Here is a 20,913-nt window from a genome sequence, read left to right on the forward strand (position 1 = left end):
TGTGGCAAGGAAGTCCCAATTCATTACTCGTCTTCAGTAACAAAGCAATTTGCCCCCACCTTTTGCACACCCCAATTAACAACCCAAATCCTAGCAGCACCTTTGCTTTAAACAGCACTTGGTGTCATTTGCAAACTGTCATGACAGCTGCAAACCTCAAGAAACTGGTCTCCATGTACACATGATGAACAAACCATTTGTTTATCGAGATTTTATTTATTTGTCTGTTGTAACAGTTGGATGGAAACTTCTGTCATTCTACTTGGGGAAGGGTGGAAGAAATGGGGGCTCATGACCACAACACACTAGCTCATTAAAAGCCACAACTTATAAGAGACAGTCAATAGCCATGACAATGAAAAACATGTAGAGCTACAACCAGCTAAAAATGGGAATCCTGATTTCTTAGCTGCATGCCTGGCAAGCTATCTATGCACATCACCGTGGTGTCTCCAACACTCAGTAATAGTAAGTCTAAACAGATGCAGCAAGAATTCATGACATTTTTCACTTTCAAATTTAGAATCAACCCTTTTCTTTTCAGATAAGCCATGTATTTCTAGTTTGCTTTACAGAGGTGCTAACACACACATTGCCCTGGTTCCTCCAAAACAACCTTGCCTGTATGCTTACTTGACAAGTTTTGAAAATGCTTAACTTAAAAGCTGAAGAGCCATGGATAAAGTTTGCCTTTGAGTAATGCCTCCCATCTGCCATTCCAAGGATCAACACTGGTGAACCCGGAGCTAAATCTGGCCCCTGAACCCAAAATCTGGTGCAGTCTTCATGGCTGTGCTGGTTGGGGCTGATTGGAGTTACAGTTCAAAGTATCTGGAGAAAGCAAGATTGGTCTGCACCAGGGGTGTCCAAACATTTTCCAAAGAGGGTCAGATTTGATGAAGTGAACATGTGTGAGGGCTGACCAAAGTTGCTGACCTTTTTTTAGGATTGAAGTTCTTGAGCTTTTTTTAGGATTTTACCACAGAAAATAAACAACTACCACAGGGGCCAGATTAAACCAACTGGCGGGCCGGATTAGGCTCCCAAAACAGACTTTGGACATGCCTGGTCTACACTGATTGGCAGACTCCAGGGTTTCAGATGTCTTCCCAATCCTACCGGAGGATAAAGGTAAAGGTAAAAGTATCCCTGCCCGTAAAGGTACCCCTGCCCATAAAGGTACCCCTGCCCGTACCCCTACCGACTCTAGGGTTGTGCACCCATCTCACTTAAGAGGCCGGGGGCCAGTGCTGTCCAGAGACACTTCCGGGTCACGTGGCCAGCATGAAGAAGCTGCTCTGGCGAGCCAGCACCAGCACCAGCACAGCACACGGAAACGCCGTTTACCTTCCCGCTATAAAGCGGTACCTATTTATCTACTTGCACTTAGGGGTGCTTTCGAACTGCTAGGTGGGCAGGAGCTGGGACCGAAAGACGGAAGCTCACCCCGCCGCGGGGATTCGAACCGCCGACCATACGATCGGCAAGTCCTAGGCACTGAGGTTTTACCCACAGCGCCACCCGCGTCCCTTTACTGGAGGATACTGAGGATCAAATCTAAGACCTGGCTGGGACTGATGGGAGTTGCAGCCTAAAACATCTGCAGAACACAAGGTTGGCAGTGGTTGACCTAAAAAATAGGGTACAGGATATGGCAAGCAACATTCAAGAGGGCTTTGCCCATTACCATTCTCTGCTCCCTCCTAAAAGTGGCCTTCTGAAAAAGGATTTGTAAACCAAGTCCCAAATTCATGTGTGGAAACCAGCTGTGGTCATCAGTGGTAAGGGTTTCACACATGCTCTGAAGAACTCTCTAATTATTTTGGAAATCCAAAAGCTAGACTGAGCCATGACTCTCAGAACAGATTCCTGGTGTAACTCCCAGTCAATGCTGATAAATGAACCCCCAATTTTGGAGCCTACAGCAAGACTTTAAAATAGGGAGCATCAAAGCAACCCTGCCCCCAAATCCTGATCTGCTGAAATGAAGGCTATCCTCAGTTGTTTTTGTCTCTGCCCTGACAAAGAAGAGTGTGAAATGGAAATGACTCTGAGAAGCTTTAATCTGCTTGAAGCAAAGGATTAAAAATAACACATAAAACTGCCTTTGTTTGGCCACTGGGAGGGACAGTCCATAGATGGGAACAACACAACGTCTGGAGATATTTTTGACTGTGCCTTTATACAGCTGTTCTAATGCACTCTTAGCATTTTAAAGCTAGAATTCACAGGAGGTCAGGAAAGTCAGTTTGAGCCATATTTTTCCCAAACTGAACGTTATTTGTTGCACAGTAAGTAACGGAGCATGTCTTGTCTTGCAGCTTACCCTGCCAGATCTTAAACAGCTTGAAGGCATTCAACTAATTTTCTTAGCAAAGTTGACATTTTATTTGAAATAGCCATCAGAATGCATTTTTCAGGAAAATACCATTATCCAACAAGCCACAATAACCCGTGACCCTTGTCCATGCCCTAAAAGGGAATTACATGTTGTTGTATTACTAAACAGAAGGCAATCTTCTCAAAGTTCTTCAGACTAGTGTAGTAGGACAGAGTTGTGTTTCTTAATTTATATTTATTTCCTCACATTAACTCTGGCTTACCATAATGTGTGAATTAGTCAAGAGCAGATGCAAAAAAAGAAAACCTTCTAAGCAATTTGGTTTCCAGGGGCATGGAAATAAAATATTTGAAATGTGCTCTACGACTGCCCAAGGTTGCATCACCAGCAGAGAATTTTCAACCCTTGCAAGTAAAAGGGCTGACATAGCCTTTATGGAGTGAAAGCAAGGCCAAGGGATCTTTGTCCATAGAAGGGAGAAAAAAGACTTGTGAAAAATATAAAAGTTCTTCTAAGAAACAGCAGTCCTCTACTCCGCCTGTTCAGGTGAAACAGGAAGCAGTGTTTACTTCTTGACACATACGGAAAATGTCAGTGTCTTTTTAGCTAGAATATAGGGAGTTCAGCACCTCTTAACAATTCATCTCATCCTGTAAATCTCTACCTGTTCACTCAGTATCTGAAACCCTACACCATGTCTCTACACCAAGCACATGGCAACAATTTCTTTCTGGTTGAGGCACTACAAGCACCGAATTACCTTCTATGGGGCAAAGGGGGAGTTGGCCTGACCCTAACACTTCTCATCCCAAAACAGCTAGTTCAGACAGCCTTTACAAAGACAGTGACTGGTTGTTTTTACTGTGTGACTGTGCTCATTTTTAATTCATTTTTAGGAGGGGACTTCTAAAGGCTTTTTGTTTTTACTTTTATTATTTTTATAGTGTGCTATATCGTTATACTGCTCACTACTATTAGTGACCACTGTCTTGGAAGCCCTAACAAAAAAGCCAGGTGAACACTATTTTAAGCAACAGAAAAGTGAGAATTTAGGGTACTATCTGCAAAGCAGTTGTAAAAGGGGTTGGAGTGCCTATTGAGCCCTTCAAATTCACATGCTCCAAGAGTCAAGCTGCAGGACTGTATGGTCAAATTCACCCTCCACAACAAAAATAATAAAAAGGAGGGGGAGGATATCAACCACAGATTCTATGAAAAAAAGGTAGATAAGTAAAACCATGGGGGAAAGGAAATAAGATGACTGAAGGTGAATTCATTCTGGAAGTAGCACTTGGTAGGTATTCAGTGGGACTGACAAACATAATATGTACTGATGGGAGGCTATGAAACAGAACAGTCACACCAAATATTTGATTCAAATATTCCAAGATTATTATTTTTTAAAAAAATGCTTTTGTTTAAAATAGTTACCGTATTTTTCCATCTATAAGATGTCCCCATGTATTTTGGGGGACTCAGATTTAAGAAAATGGGGGGCAGGAATCTATCCGTGTATAAGACACCCCCAAGTTTTGGACATTATTTTTTAGGAAAAAAACCTAATCTTATACATGGAAAAATACAGTATATCCTAAGCACAAACAAGCATATTTTTATTTCAAAATAATGCCATCGATCCCTCGCTCCATCCTCCTCCCTCACAAACACAATCCCTTTAAAGCCAATATCTTAACATAACAAGATTAGCACATAACATGAGATGCTAGCAGACAAGAAAGCGATTCTTACTTCAGCTGAGCTTTAAGTTCCGTAAATCTCGGCCGCCTGCTGGGGTCATATGCCCAACATTTGGTCATAAGGCTGTACAGAGTGGGAGGGCAGTTCGGAGGCATTGGTAACCGCTCGCCATTCTCAATGCGGCCAATCACATCATTGTTCTTCACTCCTTGAAAGGGCTTTATGCCATGCATTAAAATTTCCCACATACACACACCTGGGAAATTGAAAACAAAAAGTGAGCAGTTAACCTGAAACAAGAGTATTTGGGGGGAAATTATCAGCCAGGTTAAAGACTTAGCTAATAAAGTTTTGAAAGGATTTGTTTTCTCAAGCATACAGATAAAGGGGTGACTGAGTTGTTGAACAATAGCTAGCAATAATGGGTTGGAAATTGTGCAACCTCTCAACAAACACTTGCGTTTTTGTTCAGAAATCTGCCTCAGCAGACTACCTATCTGTTGTTCTGAACCATGAATATTCACCATGGAATTTATGCTCCAACCACATAAAGGAAAGATATACTAGATTAACTGTAAAAAGGGAAATTCTTACTTATGTGTGCACTCCCATTTTTGGAGGACACAGACACATCTAGGATAAAACCTATTCTCGGAATAGACAGGGTTACAGTTGCTGGGATACCAAGGTGCAAAAGGTATCTACTTTCCCAATCTAAACCCAACAAGCTATGTTTTTTCAACCATATTGTCTGGGCTTAATCTAGACAAGATGAGGGTACTGTGGGAAAGTACATATAAGATTTGGACAGGTGGACATGGCTTGCCAAAATGGCCTGGCAGGTCAAATGGGAACGTCTGGTGGGTCAAGTCTGGCCAGAAGTTCCTGCTTTATTAGAAGAAAAGTTGAACTTAAAAAAAACACAACACTATAATAACGAAGGAAGTAAATTGATTGACATATTTCATTGGCATAAAAAGCTCAACTTAATCTATATTAACAAAGCCTCAAAATGGATCCCCCCCCAAGTGCTGAAGAAGTGTGAAATGGTACCTTTCTTTAAGAAACATACTCATTACTACACTAAAAGGCCATGTTTAATAATTCCCTTTCTTATTAACTTATCACAAACCGAAAGCTGCCTTAAAAAAGAAGTGTGCTCTACACTTTTAGCCTCACTTACTCAAACTGGCCTTAACCACTCATTCAACTAAATTTTTGGTTAATCAATCAGGCTATTAAACTTCACCATCCTAGTCACAATGATAAAGAATAAGCAATCCTTGTTTTCCACATTTCCCACAGGCTTGTTCTTACTTGTGGACGGTTCTTGACAGCATTGCAGTCTGAGGTTAAGTTTCAACAAAGAAAAAAAGCTGAACCAAGAGACAAAGTAGTTTCAATCGAAACTATGCTTAACATGGGTAATCCAACAAAAATTGCCTTAGGAGCTGTTAATAGCTGGGGCTTTCTACCCACAATGCCTTTCCTGTGACCAATTAAAAAATAAACTACTGAAGAAAGAATGCTCCAACTGAAATATAAAAATAATTATGAACCAAAAAGTACAAAGAAATGAGCTTGTTTTTGTTGCACCATGCTTTTACTAAGCACAGTGAGGCTGATATCAACCCACCCCTTTTGGCATATGCTCAGCTTATTACAAGGGATGAAGCCTCTCCTGCCTCTTGCCAAGTACAGAAATAAATACAGAAGAATTTAAGAACTTCCAGAGCCTAGCTGTATTCACACCTTTGTTTGTCTATACAGTATAAATGAGAGTTTGTGAATGAATGAATGTTTGTGTATATACGTATGTGCACACATACGCACACACCTACAGCAAGAACCACTGATATTGCATCACAATTTAGCATGGGCAAGATAACCAAGGATCAGGCTTTGTAGATGAGGGGGTGGAGTTCTACTAATCAGTATTGCCATTTTTATGCTGTTTTGCTACTCATAAAACGTTACAGCAGCTTACAAAGTAAAGTAAAACAACAACATCAATGAACACCAGCAGAACCACCACAAGGAGGAGAATCAAACACCAAAAGCTGCCTGAAAAACCTGTCTTCACCCATCTCTGTAAAGACAGAAAAGGAAGAATAAATTCCTCTTGGGAGAGAGTTGCAGAGTATCAGGAGCTACTCTACAGCAGCTACTTCAAGATAAACAACATATGCAAGGCAGAACACCACATCCGGCACTAGCTAAAGCTTCTGAGTCATTTAACAAAGCAACTTCATCACATAGTGTGTGTTACTAAAGTTTAATATGAAAGCTACCAAAGCATGTCTAACAATGGCAGCGCTATACCAGGTATCTGGCTTTTCAGCCAAAGCAGGTGAAAGGCACTCCAGCCTACAGCTACCAATATGGAATCCAGGAGAAACTGTTGATCCAACAGCACCTCCAGACTACAATTCTAAACCTTTCAGGAGGGAGAGACCTTGTCCAGAGAAAAGGCATGTCCCAAGGCAACCAATTTACTGACTCTCAGTTACTGGGCCACCATGAAGCCCAAATGGCAATGCTATCCCTGCTCCCATATAAGCAAATGCTCATCATTTCTTCCTATGGGAAAAGTAAATCACACGCCACAGTAAAAGCAAAATTCGCCTTCCACCCTGTCATTAGGTTGCCCAGCCTCACTGACATGGACGCAGCAGAATGATGCAATGTATGTAGGTCTGTGTGCAAAATCCAGAGGTACATTGCACCCCATAAATCCTTTAATATCCTTCCACAAGGATGGAGGGAACTTGTCAGTGTGAAATATATGGGAAATGAAAGCCTGTAAGTGGTTCACATAAAAAAACAACCCTATAAATGAAGCTCATCATCACTTACCAAACATCCAGACGTCACTGGCTGAGGTAAAACGTCGGAAGTTGATGGACTCTGGTGCCATCCACTTGATAGGCAATTTTCCTTTGGAAGCTGGAAGGTATAAATCACGACTACTGAAGACCCGTTAACTGCTAATGCTAAAGTATATTCAGCTGATTATCTTCAATAGTATACACAGTGTTCTTTCTCCTGGCCATTTGTAAAGATCCTTTTGTGCTGTGCTTCTCAGAGTGTAGCGTCAATTACAAAAGCGAAGACCAAGGAAGGTGCCTCACAGTTGTACTTTCATGAAAGGAGTAGAAGTAACAGCAGAGACTAAAAACCTAATGCTACCGTCAAGCTGCACTGAGCCACTTGCATTGTTGATTATGATGCCCCTTTGGTTGCCGTTTACTCATCTCCTGCTGCACTCCTCTGCCCTGTCTTGCTAAGCCACTGCCTTGCGACAGGCTTTTCTGCCATCTGATCTCTTTGGTACTCACATGCACTCTGACTTCTTCCAAGTTTACAGGCCTTGTTTTTCACTAGGCTGGCCCAGAATCTGGATTGTTGTTCCACATACACCACAGAGGGCAAGAGGGCAGAATGCATGCAGCTTGGCTTCCTAACTCTCCATTAAAATAAATCAGGTGTGCAATTCTAAGGAAAGTGTGATATTTTAAACCGACAGGTGCTGAATGTCATTGGGCAGATAAAATCTGGTTACTTATTTAAGAAAGCTGCAAAGCAGAATAATTTGCAGAAATAACATTTTCCTGGCTTCTTCCAAATGTATTTATACAACATTGGTTTATTTTTTAAACTGGGATGGGTTTGATTTTACTTGCCATTATACTGTGGTTCTGTATTACCGTATTTTTCGCTCTATAACACGCACCTGACCATAACACGCACATCGTTTTTAGAGGAGGAAAACAAGGGAAAAAACATTCTGAATGAAACAGTGGATGTATCATTTTTGTGCTTCATGCTGTGGCCACAGACATGTGATCTGATGGTGAATTTGGGGTGACCCAATGCAAAAATCCTGAGAATTCCTGTGGATCCATGCTTTGTAACCACGTTTTTGCACCATTGCAGCCCCAGGCAACAGTGGGTGCGTGATTTTTCTGGTGCAGGCTGTAGCCATGGACATGCTATGTGATCTGATGGTGAATTTGGGGTGACCGAATGCAAAGATCCTGAGGATCCCTGTGGATCCATGCTTTGTAACCACATTTTTGCACCATTGCAGCCCCAGGCAACAGTGGGTGCGTGATTTTTCTGGTGCAGGCTGTAGCCATGGACATGCTATGTGATCTGATGGTGAATTTGGGGTGACCGAATGCAAAGATCCTGAGGATCCCTGTGGATCCATGCTTTGTAACCACATTTTTGCACCATTGCAGCCCCAGGCAACAGTGGGTGCGTGATTTTTCTGGTGCAGGCTGTAGCCATGGACATGCTATGTGATCTGATGGTGAATTTGGGGTGACCGAATGCAAAGATCCTGAGGATCCCTGTGGATCCATGCTTTGTAACCACGTTTTTGCACCATTGCAGCCCCAGGCAACAGTGGGTGCGTGATTTTTCTGGTGCAGGCTGTAGCCATGGACATGCTATGTGATCTGATGGTGAATTTGGGGTGACCGAATGCAAAGATCCTGAGGATCCCTGTGGATCCATGCTTTGTAACCACATTTTTGCACCATTGCAGCCCCAGGCAACAGTGGGTGCGTGGTTTTTTTGGTGCAGGCTGTAGCCATGGACATGCTATGTGATCTGATGGTGAATTTGGGGTGACCCAATGCAAAGATCCTGAGGATCCATGCTTTGTAACCACATTTTAAATGGAGAGCGAAGGAAAAACAAAGAAGGGACATGAGGTGGTGTGCAGAGAAGCAGCTGGCTAAGAATGCAGGAGAGGGATTTAACGGGAGGGAGAAAAGAAAGGCAAACGTTTCCCCCCACCCCAGCCATTTCTTTCTTTCTTTCTCTCTCTCTCTCTCCCTCCCTCCCTCCCTCCCTCCCACCCTCTCTCTCTCTCCCTCTCCCCCAGCAGCACCGGAGCACAGAGAGGAAATAGAAGGAACACAGTCTGCTTTCCTCTCTGCTTGCCTGGAGGGGAGGGGCTTTCCCTGCTCTTTGTTCCGTTTCAGCAAACACAGCAAGGAAACAGAGGAGAGTGGGCAGTAAGACCCTGAGGCAGAATGCAGGAAAGCAGCCACTTCCTCTTTTCAGATTTCCCTTCTCCGTGAAGCGCGATTTGATTTTTGCCTGATTTTTCGGCTCCAGGGACCACACATTCGCTCAATAACACGCACACACATTTCCCCTTCCTTTTTAGGAGAAAAAATCTGCGTGTTATAGAGGGAAAAATACGGTATGTCACATGTACCATCTTAAAATCAACTGACTTAGTAAATACAATGACGTTGAGTACATTTTAGAAACCATGCCTTGCTGAACATTCCCCTTTCTTACCTTTATAATACGTACTATCTTCCATATACCGGGACAAACCGAAGTCACCTAATTTCACACAGTCCGTGGAGGACACAAGCACATTTCTAGCAGCAATATCCCTGCCAGAGGACACAACAGTTATTTCCTTTTCACATAAATTTAAGGCATCAAAAGTTTTGACTATTAGCAATATTCTGTGCATTTCATCACACTGAAATCTAGCATCATTCTCCCTTACTAACCCAAGTTATCTCTCCTGGTAGAAATGACAAGTGCAATACCAGTATCGGACAGCATGGAGGGCTGCTCCTGTTCACCTGACCTCCAGTAGGTCACACTGCTGCAACTTAGGCAAAAAGGGAGGGGAGGGGAGAGGGCACTGTGGTTCAAACACACTGGTGGAGTCAATCTGGTGCTCTTGCCAGTGTGTTTGCACCATGCCAACCCTTCTACCCCCTGGTAAGCAGCAGTGACACAACAGACTGGAGGTCAGGTGAGCAGCACTAGCCTACCACTCTGTCCACACTCTGTGCACACACAAAATAGTATATGAAAGTCTGTTTAGGATCTACAGAGAAAACAATGTGAGTATGCAAGAAACTACCTTATGCCCAGGCCAAATCGATGTTCCTCTAAGATAACCATCTGCAGAAGTCAGACTTTGCCCTGTTACCAAAAATTCAGTGTAAATCACTGAATTGAGACCTTCTTTATGTTAAGTGTGTGCAACACCTTCAAATCTAGGGCGCCTCTCTGCTGATCTTGCCCTATCCATGTGAAGTTGAATTACAAAATCTTCATTAGTTTCAGACGCTTGCCTCTACCGTACACACAATTTCTTCAACATGAAGAGCAATTATAGCCCATTCTTTAAGCTAGTAAAGTACCAATCCACTCATGTGCCTCTGAGTGATAGCAGGTGCTTGGAGAATCACAACAACTGGGAAGTACAAGAGTTTCCAAATTTCTGTTGCTCATACCATATAAATCAGAACTCTCCCATTTCTCCTCATGGTGAAAAAAGCTTGCATTTCACATCAAAGAGGAAGTGCAAAATGCATTTTAACACTACAGTGGGGAGCTTACACTTTCTGTTTCCCAAATTATTGTCCATGAAATCCCGAGTTTCAATCCCAGCTCCAGCATAAACCCAGAAGGTGGCCTTAATCTCAGGTCTAACTGGGATTTTGTGAGGATTACAAGATGGAGTGCATGGAGAAATTTGAACAAACTAAAGTAGCCTTTGCCAACCAAGTGCCATCCAGATGTTTCTGTCATCCATATTTAATGCAACATTTTATTCACTCTTATTACTTAGAAATCTGAGGGGTTGTTTCTACTGGTTTTCAGTTTAATTGCAGCAGAAAACAGCATGAGTATAGTTCTTCCTGCTCTTAAGAACACTGCCAATGAGCTCTCACATTTTGAAAGGCTTTCAAAATTGCATTTGCAAATCACCAGAAGATGTCTTGGCAGACTCACTTGCTGCAAATATTTTTTTTAAATACTAAAAAGCGGCAGTCCAGCAGGTGTCACTCTTCACTAAGTCTCTTGAGTGCAGCTGCATCCCCAACAGGGGAACAGAGGGAACAAGCAAATGAATTTTGGAACTTCAAAGTTTTATTCTAACTTGGGAGTATTTTTATTCACGCAGTAAATTAAGTTCTAATAAATTACCGTATTTTTCGCTCTATAAGACACACTTTTTCCCTCCTAAAAGGTAAGGGGAAATGTGTGTGCGTCTTATGGAGCGAATGCAGGCTGCGTGGCTATCCCAGAAGCCAGAACAGCAAGTGGGATCGCTGCGCAGCGCTCCCTCTTGCTGTTCTAGCTTCTGGCTTAGGGCTTCTGGCACGGGGAGCCTTCATCCCGCTGCCCTGAGGAGGCTTCGCAGGGCTACCCCAGAAGCCAATGTGAAGATGCAGTTCTAGATAACAAAACATTTCTCCTATCTTTAAGCAGTATAGCCAAACAGTCTGGCTGCTAAAGAAGACAAACATACGTATGCATTTGGGGGTCTGAAACTAAAATTTTGCAGGTTGAAGATGTCTTACCTATGTACAAATCGTTTGCTCTCTAAGTAGGCAAGTGCTGTGCTAAGCTGATAAGCATACAATATCAAAGATGCCAGATCCAAGTTGTATTTTCTTACTTGCAAAAACGACCGCAGCTTTATGGATGAAAGAGAGAGAGAAAGTTCAGGCAAAATAAAAACATAGCTGAATGAACAAGTGGGGTCTGTGACAAAATGTTGCTGTCCGGGGTGCTTTTATTTATTGTTCCAAAATATTCAACACAACCCCATTTTCTGTCTCCCAAGCTCCAGAACAGAAACCAGCAGTTCAGTGACTATAATAGGTATAAAGGTAAAGTTAAAGGGACCCATGACCATTAGGTCCAGTCGTGGCCGACTCTGGGGTTGCGGCGCTCATCTCGCTTTATTGGCCAAGGGAGCCGGCGTACAGCTTCCGGGTCATGTGGCCAGCATGACTAAGCCGCTTCTGGCGAATCAGAGCAGCGCACGGAAACGCCGTTTATCTTCCTGCTGGAGTAGTACCTATTTATCTACTTGTACTTTGACGTGCTTTCGAACTGCTAGGTTGGCAGGAGCAGGGACCAAGCAATGGGAGCTCACCCCATTGCGGGGATTCGAACCGCCGACCTTCTGATTGGCAAGTCCTAGGCTCTGTGGTTTAACCCACAACGCCACCCGCGTCCCTGACTACTAAGTATACCCAGCCTTAATTTTTCTTTTTTGGGGGGTGAGCCTTAGTCTCCCCCCCACCAGTTCTTTTACCTCTGCAAAACTTGGGAGTCTCCCCGTTCATGCCGGTATTTCCCCCTCATTGGCCACATTTGGGCTACAATACTGTTGGGCATTTATCCTGCCAAAGGCATTTGGAAACCCTTGAAAAAAAGTCATATAACAGGCCTTGCTCCCTTTTCCCACAATGTCCATCAGAATGCTCCCACAGGCTTCTTCCTACTTGTTCTTGTGGGTTTGTTGAGCTCTGCCTGAGCCCCATTCCCATAGATACACGGCAACCAGCAGCCCTCTGCTGTGATCCCTACCTCACCTTAAGACTCCCTGGGTCTTAAGAATGTTGCTGCACTACTTCCTTCATGCCTCACCCTGGGATGATGGGGCCTGATGATCACTTTCACCCACTGAGACTCTTATTTCTTGTTTACTGCCTGGTCTTTGCTTGACTCTTTAGAGCGGGGTGGAAGCCTGTGGCTCTCTAGATGTCGCTGGACTACAACTCCCATCATTCCCGAACATGCCCATGCCCAAACACCACTTAGCAGAAGATGTGAAAAGAGACCAAGAGGTCATAAGGCAGATATGAGCCCTGTCCACCCAATTCTGCAGCAAAAGCACTGGACTGGGCTACAGCCCACAATATAGCCAAACTGGTGGCATTTGGCTGACAGCGCTGAATTGAAACCCCCACTCCTCCACTTTACAATATTAATTTGTCAGGTGGAAGGAAGTGGCAAATACAGCAATCACTTCAGTATTTTTTTAACAAGTAATATGAATCAAAGCATTTCTGGGGAAAAGAAGGAAGACGAAAACAGGTTGCCGGCAGCTGTTGGGAACAGCATTAAGGGGATAATAATAGAATTTCAAACAATAATGCTAAAGCATTAGAAGGGAACTGAGCTGTGTAATCTGTTACACATAACAGCTACCCTAGTTCAATTCTCAATTCCACTGTATAACCTGGTTCAAGCAAATCTATTAGGAATAGCTCTCTCTCAAGGGTAATATGGTTTTACTTGTTACCCCTTAATACACATCTTGTGCACAGCATGCATGAAAGTTTTAATTTATTATCAGTTCCACTCTCTGCTTAACTACAAAGAACCCCTTTGAGGACTATGAGTCAAACAGCACCGGGGTAAACAGGTGCAAATCTCCCATCACCAGCACAGCTAGGCCTGATTACTCCAGGGTTGAATTGAACCCCAAACTGTGCAGCTGCAGAGTTTTGATGAGTGTCTTGGAGTGCAATATTCAAGCAGCAACTACATGGCTGGCAAAACAAGCAGTCCTCCCAAATCTCTTTATAAAACATCTGCAAGACTTAGGCATACACAAGCTTCTGAACTTTTCCTACCTCTCCTAACGTACAGAGCTCCATTATGATCCAGACGGGGTTTTCTGTGATAACGCCGATCAACTTGACGATGTGAGGATGATCAAACTGACGCATTGTTACTAGAATGGAGAAAAGTAAGCTTTGCTGTTAAGAATCACACTGTGATCTCAAAGAGGATAGGGTGGTGAGCCAATGACACTTCTGGGAACAAGAACTCAAGTTACAAACTCTGGACTAAGAAATCGGAAGCGTCAGAAGCACTTCATGTAATACAGATTGAACATGAATGCACATCACAGGTGGCAATTTAGCACCACTGATATTTCCACTGTAAGTCAGCAGTGTCTTTCAATAGGACTAAACCAGGTACTCCAACTCAACAAAATCTGTTTGGGTTGAGACCCTCTAGAAAATTAGTACCAGGCATTGTGGTAAAATAAGTAGAGTAATACTGAAGCCCAGCTTCTTCTTCTTCTTTGTAAGACACCTTAGCATTTCTTATCTAGTCACAATGTTTATGAATAATTCAGCTATTTATCCTTCATAAAGGGAGGAGGAAGAATAGTTAACTAGTTAGGATTGATTCATAATGTTATTACTGTGGTGATACAATTTAGCACTGACATGTGTATGGAGTCCACAAGAAAATCTCATTTGGTGCTTTGGTGTTTATCAGATCTTATTTATTTTGAGCATAATTGCTCTATTATCAGTCTCATCAGAAAAACAGCAACACCTCACACTTGCTAAAATATGCATCTATTTATTCATGCTGTGGAAGAGACAGCATTCTATAGCTGAACCTGGAACACCAGCCTTTTATCTCAGAACGGGCAGAGAAACATTCCTAAAACATTTATTAAACATAGCAGTTTTATATTGGTTGCTCATGCTTTTCCCGCAGTTACAAATTATATGTCTTATTCCTCTGATTAAACTGTTTATTGAAATCCTAGATTTATGAATCAAATCCACACCTTCTATATGTCTAGGTTTTGAAGAGTTGCTAGATTATGCGGGGGTGAGGAGAACAGTGTTATTCCTGACAAGGACCATTGGCGTCAAACACTGCAATTTCTTTACAACTAGATTGCTGGTTGTGGTTCCTTCCAGATCTCACATAACCCCTGTTTTAAAACAGCTGTACTGGCTGCCAGTTCATTTTTGGGCCCAATCCAAGGTGCCTCCAGTTTCATTTTAAGCAAAGCTTTCCCCAAATTCAGCATCTAATTCCAAGTTAGTTAGGGGGAGGGAAAGCAGGAGAGAACTGAAAATTCAAGACAACCAGGTGTGGAACTCCATGGCCTTTCTCAAATGAGCAAACTGAGGTGTGTGTTTTCTACACGCAGATGGAAAGTATGAGAAAGTACTTGAGTCATTTCTAATATCAGCAGAATCCTGATTTCTGGTATCCGCAGATTCAGCTAGAAAATAAAAAAGTAAAACCCGGCTTCTCAAGCTGTGCTAGCCGTCCATTTGGCTTGATATGCAATTCAGGGTTTTATGTGTACATTGGTATCAGAGTAATTCAAATATGTGGCCTTAAAAACAATCTGTATATGCACATATCTGCATACAGTAAGTAAAACCCTACTTCAAGTTAATGTAGAGTTGATGGCAACAGCACAGAGTAATTGCACAAATCTGTTAAAGAACGTAAAGCTCAAAATAATGAATACGCTAAGTTTTTTTTCTAAGAAACAAAACTTATACATCTATGCAACCCCTGAGCATGAGCCAAACTTTGGTTATGCTTAAAGTGTGGAAAAAGTAGCTTTAGGTAATGGAAGCTACTTTGAGGCATATTGGTGTTATTTGCTGCCCTCTCATTATACTACATTATAAACTGTAAAGAAGCCAAGGCCCCCTTCTGGAAAATCTGAATGCATATGGCCACATTGCCTCTTTAGTTGCTCCCACATTTATTTTCAAAATTGAGGCATTGCTTTATTAAAAACACAGACATTGGCTTGGAACCCAGAAAAGGCTGGGGTAACAACTTCAACATGCCGCAAATGGTTCAACTTGTCAGCAGCATGAACCAGAATTGGTCTGCCTCATAATATACAAGCTACATGAAATTGTGGTGATAAAGTTCACTTTCTAGCTGGCCACAGGTTCTGTTCCCCTGTTAATAAAATGTGTGCTGCAATGACCTACCAGAGATGTTGCAAGCACAAAAAACATAAAACACGGCACTTCACAAGTGCTATAAAATTGGTGATATGGTAAAAATATAAAATACTTATTACTCTGAGCATCAAGTACACAAACCATCCTGAAACTAAAAGGTAAGTCAGCTTACAGCTTTCTTGATGAATTTGGGCCATTATTTACATGCCTCTGACTCTGAAAATTCATCATTTAATGCTGCTATGTTTTCAACATAACGAAGAATGAAGGCTAGAAAACTTGCTCTCAAAAACAGATAACTGAATAAAAGCAGGGACCTCAGAATTCTAAGAGCATCTTAAATTTTGTGGCCATATGATGCACGTTCCCCACCTTGGCTTACTGAAATGTAAAGAGGAAGTGATTTTACAACTTACAGGCTTCTTGTAAGAATTTCTCTCGCACACTGTCTGAGGTGCAGTTTTTACACGTTTTGATTGCAACCGCCATGGCAGGGTTTTCCTGCAAGACAGAAAAACCACATTGTAAAAATGATGGTCACCTCCTGTGAATATTTGTTTCTTTGGAACTATAACCAATGACTATGAAAGAGGGTTTTGTTTTGGGTTTTTTGGCAAAAAATCATGGTAAGTTACAAGTGTATATTTTCATTCAATTAATTCATATACATTGGCAATGTTGTTTCTAACAATGTTGCATAGAACACATCTTAAATGTTTTTTAAAACATATTTGCAACAAAACATTGCTAAGCATTCTCTCACTCTGTAATAGTTTTGAAAAACACAGAGCTTGTGAGTCATTTTGGAGGCAGACTAGCATCCACTGTTACATTTCTGGGTGATTCCTCCACCTTTGTCCAAACTTGAGACAACTTAAGAAAATGAGAAATCAAACTGACACAACTTGTAAGTGAGTGATGAAAAACTCCCCATGTCACAGAGTGTATATGTGTGTGTCTCTGTGTCTGCACCCACGCAAGCATGTAAGCACACAGACTTTAAACCCAAATATCTATTTATAACTGCCACCTTGCAAAGAAATCCTTCCCAGGCCAGAAGGACTCTCTAGGGTGCTCCCCATTTTATGTGATTTTGTATATTGGGCGGGGGGGGGGGGGGGAGAGAATGGAACCTGTATACAAATCACCTCAAATTCTGTATGAAATGTGCAGCAGTAACAGTAGGCTGTGTATGATATCAAACAAGTACAGTGGTACCTCGGGTTAAGTACTTAATTCATTCCAGAGGTCCGTTCTTAACCTGAAACTGTTCTTAAGCTGAAGCACCACTTCAGATAATGGGGCCTCCCGCTAACGCTGCGCTGCCGGAGCACGATTTCTGTTCTCATCCTGAAGTAAAGTTCTTAACCTGAAGTACTATTTCTGGGTTAGCGGAGTCTGTAACCTGAAGCGTCTGTAACCTGAAGCGTATCTAACCAGAGGTACCACTGTATTTTGATGGACAACGAATTATAAGGGCTGCTTCTAATTTATCTGAAGACACAGGTACAAACATGGAGGCTTGGACAGATTAACATGAGCAACATTTAGCCACATTGGGTAAAATTCTCTCTCTCTCCCCTCCCCCCGGGTAGATCCCAAAATGTGGTGTTGAAGAACTACTGTCCTGCCCTGTACCCTTTGACTTACAAGGCACCATAGACTTCTAGCTTCTTCAAATAAAAGTTCATGAATAGGAATGAAGGCACATGTCATGCCCTTCAAGTAATAACGAAGGCTCCACAAATAATCAGAAAGCCCAAACTAAAGAATTCTATTCCTGACAAGCCATGTGAAGCAGTAAGACAGAATGATATTTCACTTCCCAGGTCAGAGGTTGGCTCCAGACAAAGGTGGTGGATCTCTTTTGTAATTCTTGGTTAGAGCGTGGTGCTGATAACACCAAGTTTGAGGGTTCAATCCCCATATGGGACAGCTATAATATATTCCTGCATTGCAGGGGGTCATTTCCATCTCTACAGTTCTATGCATAGCTGTCAACTTACAGATTTGAAAATAAGGGACCAGCAGCCAAAATAAGGGATTTTCAGGGCACTGGTATGTTCAACTTCTGAGTCCCTCTGAGCCAAAGGCAGAAAGCCCAGCCAGCAGCCAAATGAAGCCTCAAGCGGTGATTCCCACAGCGCAGCAACCCGGCAAAGGGGATGCAGCAAGGAAAACCACGTCACCTCTCCACTGGGAAGCGCTGAGCAAAGGCGAGTCCCCAGGCAATGCAGCCGATTTGATTGGCACAGGGCATGCAAGCTCCACCCCCCCAGTCGTTCTTAGACTCCTTATTGGGTGAGCAATGCAGCTAAGCAACACAGTTGGAGCCTCCCTCCTCCCTGGCCGGTAGGCAGGGAGGGAGAGGAGCTGCTTCCTTTGAAACCCGGGAAATTTAAGGGACATCATCAATAAGGGACAGCAGCGGGACACAGCGCTGGGATAAGGGACTTTCCCGCCAAATAAGGGACGGTTGACAGCTATAATTCTATGATGCTTTCACTACTCTTACTGGATAAAATAATAAATGTTTATCCACCAAATGTATATGAAACACAGAGTTTTCACAGAACGTATAATTACAAGAAAGAGAATACACTTGATGAAAAAGTATGAAAACATTAAGGATACCTACTGGGGTCACGTAAACTCCTTGATGAACGTCTCCAAACTGCCCTTCACCAATGCAGCGTCCCAGTTCAATCCGTTCTCTCTGAATCTCATAATCCCTGGCTATTGAAACAGAATCCATTTAAATGTCAATCTACTGATGAAAAGCTTTCAGCTGAAATAATCCACAAGATGCCAAAAAATTCAAAAGTAAGCCGCACAAATGATTGGCATTTGAAAAACAGATTAGAATTTGCTGCACGCAATCTATAAAAATACGGTCTGCACAGCAGAATCCTCTTAAACAACTGTTCGAATGAAAACCCTGAAAAGAATGCTGTGAAATCCAGACGTACTGAATTAGTTCCAATGTGTTTAGTTATTATTAATGCAATAAATATAATTAAAACATCTTAATTGGATTATGACCTACAAGACCACATGGAAAGAAATGCAAGTAGCCTAGATTATATGGGTTAGCCTCCATAAACAGTATGTTTAAGAGTTCTCTGCTATATTGTCTTTTGGGTGCCTAAAGCTGGAATCCTTTGCACAATTACCTGAGAGTAAGTTCCACTGAACCAAGTGAGACCTACTTCCAAGTAAACATTCACAGGATTGCACTGTTAAACACCAAATCAGCCTGGAGTATTTTTAAAGAGGTGCAAGGAAGGAGATAGTAAAAAGAACCAGATATTTACAAAATCAAAATCAACACCTATATTCTGGTGATATTTGATGCAAAATTGACATAATGAGATTGTGCATTATTTATTACTTTTTTCTATAGTTTACTGCATATTCCTAAGAAAACCAGTGGTTTCCTAGAGCATGAAGCAATGTATCTCCAATCAATTTATTTATTTACTTGGAAACATGCTTTATTTCTCATTTCCACTGCCAGCTACCTCCAAAGCAACTAACAAGTACTTTAGGTCTTATTCTATAACACTTCATTTACAGTATTTGTAACATTAAGTGAGGACAGCTCACATGATAAAAATGGGCTTAATATGTCCTACACATTTTTTAATTGACTAATGCATTGTCCTCTTTAAAATCCCAAAGCTATCAGATATATTGGCTAAATTCTCACAATCAAGCTAATTAATATTTTATATTAATAAAGTCAAGTTTTTTAAAAAAAGACACCATCACATCATTCCAAAGTTGCAAGCACAGAGATTATTAAAGGATCTCCTGTTACCTTCATCTATTCCATAGCTTTCTGCAGTGCAATTAAGAGAAAAATCAAACACTTCCTTAGAAATAGCTTCTTCAAATTCATAAAACATTTGGAAAATACTTCTAGTATTTAAAACCCACAGACACAGAGACTTTGTATATTAATTTAGTGTGAGCCCCACAAATATAAAATCTTAGTTTCTTTTTGCCACCATCTTCATGACCCAAGAGAGGCAAAGATGTCATTGGTAATCCCTGTTCCAAGCCTTTATTTGCAAAGTGCAACATGTTTTAGGACAGGGCTTCCGAATATGCAGTGGTCACTTCTGAGATCTACCCACTCTCGTTACTATGGTCAAAAACAATAGAAGCATCCAGCCAGCCCCCCACCCAACCCTGCAAGGGGTTTTTATTTATTACATTCATGTCCACTCTTCCTTCCAGGGTGGCCTACAAAGATCCAAGTTCAGCAGATCCACACAGACATTTCCCCTCCTTTGGGAGGAGGCTGAAAACTTGCACTTACAAACTGATATTTCCAGGTGCTAGCACGCATCTGGTCTCACAAAAGGAAAAAAAGAAAGAGGGAAGAGGAAGAAGCACCCATGGACCTGGCTTGTCTAGGCAAGTTCTGAAGTCAACCAATGCCACAATATCCAAGACTGAATTCAGCACTAAAGCAGCCAAGCCGAAGCCCCATTAATGCCATGCTGTTTGTCACTGGGCTGTATTTCAGACTGCAGGCGGGATTCAAGCGATTGACTGCTCCCCCAAATACTCCTTAAACATATAAACAGGGTCTGCCAGGAAAACTTCCTCAGTGGTATGCTAGTTGCGTACGTCCAATGTGGAGAAATCATTCAACTCTTTTGAGCGCTCCCCTGAAATGGTACAAGCTAACAACAGATATACCACACAAAGTTTTTCCTCATGCATTTTAAATTTTAATGGTTTACTTGGTGTCTACAGTTCTTCATTTTCTAACCTGATGGATACCCCCCCCCCCCAATTTCTACTAGGGTGTTTAATTGTTAGCTTTGTTTCATGAATCAAGCACAGAAAGAAGAAGAAAACAGAATGTAAATCCTATAAGAATATTCTTGCCCACCACATTTCTCTTTTAAAGTCATCCAATTTTGAAATGTATTGATCTTCTGACCAACAAGTTACCTAAAACCAATTGAACTAAACTGAAGCCAATGGATCTGAACTGGCTGAATTGCAAACGGCTTGCTGATTGCTGTTCTGATGTTTACGAATATGACAAACTCCAGAATGAACATTTTACTTACTTGAGGGCATGGTATAAGTATCTTCTTCATCTATAATCTCTGCATAGTCATCCGTTTCTGAAAGGAAGGAATCAGAGAGTCTGTAGGAGGATTGACATTTTGGGGGGTAGGGATACTGCTCCCTTTCCCATTTAAAAAGCAAAAACCTGTAGCCTTTTCAATCTTCACACAAATCTGCTTAGGCCACCATGACTAAAGCTTCCCCATGCACAAAGTTATTCATGGAAATGAAGATGATCTCATT

At 41.9% G+C, this 20,913-nt stretch overlaps 1 protein-coding gene across 30 annotated transcripts in view; it reads right to left on the bottom strand.

The window, feature by feature from the left end:
• The window catches only part of PTK2 (protein tyrosine kinase 2), a gene marked incomplete at its 3' end in the record, with an annotated part of 202,889 nt that overhangs the window by 32,532 nt on the left and 149,444 nt on the right, over positions 1-20,913 (bottom strand). For 18 of the 30 annotated variants that reach the window (XM_083621903.1, XM_083621902.1, XM_083621911.1 and 15 more), the window contains 8 exons: positions 20,670-20,726; positions 18,218-18,315; positions 15,996-16,080; positions 13,465-13,565; positions 11,395-11,510; positions 9,359-9,459; positions 6,896-6,985; positions 4,091-4,295 (listed from right to left, as the gene is read on the bottom strand). In XM_083621903.1, coding sequence (XP_083478029.1) covers positions 4,091-4,295; positions 6,896-6,985; positions 9,359-9,459; positions 11,395-11,510; positions 13,465-13,565; positions 15,996-16,080; positions 18,218-18,315; positions 20,670-20,726 — 853 coding nt within the window. Of the gene's footprint in view, positions 1-4,090; positions 4,296-6,895; positions 6,986-9,358; positions 9,460-11,394; positions 11,511-13,464; positions 13,566-15,995; positions 16,081-18,217; positions 18,316-19,399; positions 19,421-20,669; positions 20,727-20,913 lie in introns of all 30 variants that reach the window. The other 12 variants (XM_083621918.1, XM_083621889.1, XM_083621919.1 and 9 more) reach the window with 1 other exon arrangement.

Source organism: Podarcis filfolensis, assembly GCF_964270895.1.
Source record: "Podarcis filfolensis genome assembly, chromosome: 7".
NCBI classification, from domain to species: Eukaryota; Metazoa; Chordata; class Lepidosauria; order Squamata; family Lacertidae; genus Podarcis; species Podarcis filfolensis.